The following is a 6,869-nucleotide window of genomic DNA, read 5'->3' on the forward strand; positions in this document are numbered from 1 at the left end:
AGAAAAGAAAAGTGCAGATATTAGGATTTTGTTCATTTCTAAAACACCATGGAAAAGCAAAATAACCAAAAAAATTAAAATGTAAATGTAACGGCAATGTTTACATCATGTAGATAGAAGATCTCACCTGGTGGAACGTGATGAGCTAAAGTTAGCTTCACGTATGCGATGGATGATGCCACACTCTGAGGAAGAGTAGGCATGGCCTGGTCCAGTCTGGTGAAACTGAGACCCAACAAGTCAGGGGTTAACATCAGCCAATAATAACGAATGAAATCACATCTACCTGTCTTCAAAAACCATAATACTATATATTGATGGATCTACTTACATTATTTGGTATGATGAGCAGGAAATGTTTCCCTGAAAAGTGGCAAAAATATGTTGTCATTTCAAACCTTAATGTGCATGGTTACATTTTCTATTATCTTTACTTTATGTTTTTTACCGTTCCAGAGAACATAACAAGGTGGGACACAAACTCAGCCAATCCAGTTGGAGATGCAGTCAGGGAGTCAAACACTGCGTTGATGACAACGTCTTTCTCAGCAGGAAGAGGCAACACCACAAGTTCTGCACTCTGCTTTGGAGACAGGAGCCTTACAGCCTCCAGCTGGACAGAAAGACAGTCAAGAAAAGATTATCACCACCACTGGATTTTATTTGATAATAATAAGGTAACTATTTGGTCTAATCATTCTTTAGAGTTTTTTTTTATGTGGCAGCGATGAAGTCTTACAGGGGAGAAGCCTGGGTTGAGATTCAGGAATTCTCTGACAGACACAAGGGCTGAGAATGGCCCAAAGTTGTTCTGCAGCCAGTAAGCACTGCTGTTGTAGGGGACAGATCAGAACAAAGTATTAAGGCATTCAAACAGAAAAATGGCTGCAAATACCAGTCAAAACATTTTCCAGTAAAGATATCCCATTCTAATTGAGAATAGAATGGGAATATATTTATTTAGCAAATACATTTGAAAATGAGAGCCAAACTGTTATTGAGATATTGCAGTTAGTCAGTACCTGGCTGTGGTCGGGAGAGGAAAGGGAGGATTAGTTCCTTCAGGCCCAAATGCTGCTGCTGTGAGGTCATGTTGTCAAACTGATGGCTAAACTCCTTCAAACTGGTGAATCAAACACAGAATGAGAAATACTTATTTCTTAGCTTATTGGTGAAGCTAGAGAAAAGGCAACGGAGTCATCAAAATCAAAATCATCCCCCAGGAAGAATGAAGGTGCACAGAAAAGTCTATGGAAATCCAGCCAGTAGTTTTCAAGACATCTTCTTTGGGACCAAAGTGACAGATGGACGTATAGACCAAACAACCAACATACAGTAACCATCCTTAGAGCCCTGCTGCTAGTGGGGCTAAAATACATGCAGGTCAATACTTACACTTGCTGGTATGAGTTACAGCTGAGATTCCTGCTGCTAAGGCAGCGTAGAAACCATGCAGATGACAGGAACCCTCTCAAACGTCCAGAGAACCACGTCCTGGTGACATCATTGTCCCTCAACTGTTTATCAGTCAGAATTGCCACTCTCATCTCTCCAATCACATCCAGAACCACAGACGCTGATGGACCAGTCATGGTCATGGACTAGGGGAAGGATTACATGGCCCATGGGTCAATATTTAATATTATTAAATTTGCATTAATATTACGTGAGGATATTTAGTGTATGGAACAGTAGATAAAGATTCCCGCTCTATAATAGAGATATTCTTTCAATATAATTGTATATATTATATTATAAATAACAATTATAAATAATAATAAATAATAACAATTATAAATAACATGCATACAGTAGCACATGTAACTCTCATACCTGGGTGACAACGGTCTGCTTGATGACTTGAGGCGCAGTCACCATGTGTGTCACAAACGTGGGATTCTGGCCGGCAGTAAGAAGCTGAGAGCCGCTGATGCCATTAATGGTGGATGCAGGAAGGCCCACCACCAGAGAACCCAGAGTCAACAACGATGAGGCACTGTTGATCTGTGGGTGGAAGCATGGAGATAGGTTACCACACGCATGAGAGCATGACTGATGTTGTACATCTTTATCTTTGGCACTGGGAGAGACCTTGTTTTGCATTTTCCTTCTGTGAATCCAGGACAAGTCACACACACACACACACACACACACACACACACACACACACACATACACACACACACACACACACACACACACACACACACACACACACACACACACACACACACACACACACACACACACACACACACACACGCACATAAACCGACCTGAAACAATCCTGAAGTCATCAGGGCTTGGATGATTGCCATGGCCTGACCCAGATTCCAGCCGCTTACAGCGCTGAGAATGCCAAGCGAGGCATGGATGTCTCCCGGCCTTGCGCCGGCGAGTTGGCCGGAGGATAAGCCCACGCTCTGCCTGTCGAGGGCAGTGATGTAGTTTGCATTGAGGTTGCCACCACTGTTGCCTGCCAAAGCAGCAGCAATCTACAACAAATGGGATATTAAGGGTTAAACACAACCCGTCAGTGTCAAAAGCATGAATGTGTGCGGCGCATGTGTGTGAATGTGTTACCTCTGGGTCGAGGTCTGTGCAGTGTGTTGTCAGGTTGTACAGAATGATCATGCTCTGTGAGGAGGTCAGCTGACTGAAAGATGCACCAGGGGCAAGGCATCGACACAGCAGAGGAAGCCTGGAAGCAGTGAGTGGAGATCGTCAGTGAGCAGTAAACATTAAAATAAAAAACACTAAAATAGGGATGCCAGGGTTAACCCATTTAGACCGGGAAAGAATCTGTGTCATTTTTAGATTTCTTTGGCATTGATTTTTTCAAATCTTTGAATATATATTCTACAAATGTCTACTAAATCCTAAAAAAAACTTATGTTGCTATATCAGTGAACACTTTCATGTCAAGGACCCCCAAAATGACATGTATTTGGCCGCGGATCCCCATCTCAAAATATTTAGTTCCAGGAACCCCCAGAAGCAAAGATTTGAGTTAAAAATGTTCTCTTAAATATATATATTCAAAGATTTGCACACATTTTCACTATTTTTCAAAAATAGCAGATCTACAAGTTCATAGCGTGGCACTTGGTCGCAATATAAACTTGTAGATCTGCTATTTTTGAATAGCCAAAGAAATCGAAAATGACACAGACGTGTTCCCGGATTGAATGGGTTAAGCTCATCGTTTCACAGTTCAGACTTACAGCAGGGGATTGAAGTTGGGGTCCTGTAGGTAGATCAGTTCAGTGTAGTAGGCGGTGAAGTTGGCGTCCAGAACTGAATGGTTGAGCAGAGCAATGTTCAGCGGGTTTACAGTGAACACCTGGATGACCTAGACAGGATATAAACACAGAGGAGTTAGGATGTCCACTATCCCTCACAATTATATGCATTTCTCATCCGTCCATTCATCTTCTACATGCATAAAGTACATACATGCATATCATCACTGTCAAGCAGAAACCTTGTATCTCCACATTTCATCTTTTTAAGTGTGTTCATAGATAAATGCCGTATTTTATACTTTGCCGTATGACAGTGTCACGCAAAAGTAGCATAAATAGCAGATCGGTAAGCTCACAAAATGTTGCATCACGATGCGTTGTGACCTTGTAGATCTGTAGATTATTAGAAAATTCGCCTCTGCCATGCCAAAAATAGGGAGGCAAGGCTGACAGTGATTAAGTGATTACTAAATAACTACATTGGATCCATTTGAACACTGGTTCTTTTTTCCATTTCCTGAAAAGTAACAGTTTTGGACATACAAGGTTTCCACGCACCAGCGATGATATGTATATTGTACATTCATACAAATATAAACTTTCCTTCCTACTGAGCAATACCTGTATAGAACCAAAAGTATTGAGGTCCTGTAGTGTGAGGAAAGGCATGAAGGGGCCTATGTACTGAGCGAACCAGGCGGTAGAGTTCAGTTCCGGATCGTTGGCATCGTAACACTTGGGCGTCGTTCCTGTAAACACAATAAAATATAAAAAAGTATATACGGTAACACATTTTTGGAATCAAATCTTGAATCCAAACTTGTAAAAAAACACTTTAACAAATAACAACAAAAACAAATAACAACGATGAAAAAGTGACCTGAGACAAGGTAGGCCTTGATGACGCCGTACACGTCGCTCTCTGCAAAGTCTGCGATGCTGTAGTTGTGTGTGCCCAGAACTGAAACACTGAAGAATTGAACAAAAAATTCAGTCAAAACAGACAAAGCGTGAAATCATGATGTATGACTATGAAAAATTATTTTACATAAAATACCGTACAATGTAATGTAGAACCGCTCATCACAGACACAATAGCTGTGCAGAACTGGAGTACTAAATATCAAGCTTATCACATTTAACTGAAAAGCATTTCTTTAAGTCCACTTACAGTTTTTGGAAGGACAGACAGGTGGCACCCTGTGTGGTGGTGGAGGTGAGCAGGTTCTTGTGGAGGAAGACCAAGTCATCGGTGAGACTGCGATCGAACCAGAAGTTGACCTGTGACCTATCACTGCTGTTGAGAGCCAGGGGCCAGACGCGAGGCAGCGTGGCACGCCGCACAACCGCAGGGAGTCCCTCCTGCAGTCAGCATACAATACAATACGTAAAGTGGGGTCCTTGAGGGAGTTCACAGTACAACGGACCACCATAGAAACAAGCTTTTTATGTTAGCATAACTTTTGACTTTTCACATTTTTTTTTAAATATTTTAGTTTTTAACAAATCTTCTCTTATGGGGTCTCTGGACTGCAGCCAAATGGGGGTCTACGTCCAAATACATAGCAATTTGGGGGTCCTTGACATGAAAATGTTAGAACAACTGCACTGTGTGCAGTATCATGTATACACTATATATACACATGAGTGTCTGCTCTGTGGTTGTGTAGTGCCTACGTTCTCCAGGAACACAGTAGTCTGAATGTAGTTCTGGTAGATCTGGCAGAGTTGTCCCTCATCGTCAACAATACCAGGGCGACGGAGGAAACTGCCAAGGTCTGAAGGTGGCATGGAGTTCAGCAGCTGAAGACACAGTTACAGTAGCATAACGGAAACGTGAGCATTATTCACACAGCAGCCATTTCTCTCATAGGGGCTGTGTGTCCACCAAGGCGTTTTTTTCCCCTGAGTGCAGCGTATGTTTTGAATTGTTTTCAATAGGAGCGCTGCGTTACCGCTATGCTGGAAACCACAGCAATGTGATGATACCCTGAGCGTCTATTTTGTGCTGCACTTTCAGGTCTTTAGCGTATTTTATCTTGGATTTGTTTTTACAAAAATTGTCTCTGAGATGTAGTGAAGTAGAAGCAAAAGGGGAAAAAAAAAAGAGGAAAATTCCTCAAAATTGTACTCAAGTACAGTACTTGTACTTAGTCACTTTAGACCACTGGTTATCCACCCCCCCTCCACACACACACACACACACACACACACACACACACACACACACACACACACACACACACACACACACACACACACACACACACACACACACACACACACACACACACACCTGAGGCATCCTGTCGCTGGGCATGAGCGACATGAATGTGGTCAGGTTGGGGAACTGGAATCCCATGAATGAGCTCTCCAAGAAACCATAGAAACGGTGGTTGCAGTTGTCACCATAGCAGCGGAGAGGAGTTGATCCTATAAGAACAGGGTAGATAGATGTACAGTAAGAATGCTGCCTGTCAGTCATTCATTCATGAGCTACAGTGTTTACTTTGTGGTCGTCCTTTACCTTTGAGAGACTGAATGATGTGATTGTGTATCTCCGTCTGTGTGACGTCCCCAAGCGTTGATAGAATCACATTCAGGACAGTAACTCTGCGTCACAAAAAGAGAAGGCATACTAAAAGGTCAAATTCTAAAGATATTGTTACTGTGCCACTAGTTTGTAGGTCAACAACAATAAAAAAGTAAGTGTGTCAACCAGGATATATTATATTATAGTATTATATTACAAGATAATATAATACTTTTTACCCCATGATCTCTCACCCACTGGGAATACACCCAATGTTTCCCACAAAAAAACGTTCAGCTAAAGGCCAAGGGCAATCCCCCAATCCCCAAGGATAAGAACAGGTAAAGGTGCTCCACTTACGCTTGCTGCTTTGTGGCACAGCTCCTCCCTGCCACAATGCTGAAGTAAGGGCCGACATGGCTCGGTGAGAGGTCAACCAGTAGGGGGCGTAGGCGCATGTGGAGCCACGCTTGCACACTGCTGTCTTCCATAGAGGGCTCAGAGAGGTTGGCGCGGTCAAACACGACTTGCAACATGGCAGACCTCACTGTAGCGGGGAACGAACTCTCATGAGCCTGCAGAAAAAGAGAGTAATGAAATGGAGATTAAGTAAGTAATTGGTTAATATTATACATATGTTTTGTATTGATAATCCAAATCTGCAAAGTAACTAGTAACTAAAGTTTTCAAATGATTGTAGTGGAGTAAATGTACTAGATTTGCCTCTGAGATGCAGTGTAGTAGAAGTATAGTATAGTATTGAAACATTGACATACTCAAGTAAAGTCAAAGTACAGTACCTCTACATCTAAATATACCTCTACCGTCTAAATATACTTAATTACTTTCCATCACTGGAAAAGGCAGTTTAATGTTGAAATGTGTCCCCCTCTCACCAGGATGGCAGGCGAGAAGTCATCGAAGAACGCTGTGAGGTGTTTGTTGGGAACGTGGTTCATCACCATGGCGACCTGAGAAGATGAGGTGAGCTGACCAGGTGTGGACGAGACCTCTGCTAACTGCGTCACTGTAAGCTGGGTCAGGGCGTCCATCTGCAACCATGCAAGCATACAACACACACACACACACAC

The 6,869-nt window shown here is 42.5% G+C and overlaps 1 protein-coding gene across 1 annotated transcript; it reads right to left on the reverse strand.

The window, feature by feature from the left end:
• Positions 1-1,827: 1,827 nt before the first annotated feature.
• Positions 1,828-4,809, reverse strand: LOC311049443 (uncharacterized protein; the record flags this gene model as incomplete). The annotated part of the gene is made up of 8 exons (XM_084063014.1): positions 1,828-2,004; positions 2,277-2,495; positions 2,584-2,701; positions 3,225-3,352; positions 3,867-3,994; positions 4,126-4,214; positions 4,417-4,607; positions 4,798-4,809. The coding sequence occupies 8 exons, from the start codon at positions 4,807-4,809 to the stop codon at positions 1,828-1,830; spliced, it is 1,062 nt and encodes a 353-aa protein (XP_083919140.1).
• Positions 4,810-6,869: the final 2,060 nt, after the last annotated feature.

The sequence above is a fragment of the Gymnoscopelus microlampas genome (genome assembly GCF_963454915.1).
Source record: "Gymnoscopelus microlampas genome assembly, chromosome: 7".
NCBI lineage: Eukaryota > Metazoa > Chordata > Actinopteri > Myctophiformes > Myctophidae > Gymnoscopelus > Gymnoscopelus microlampas.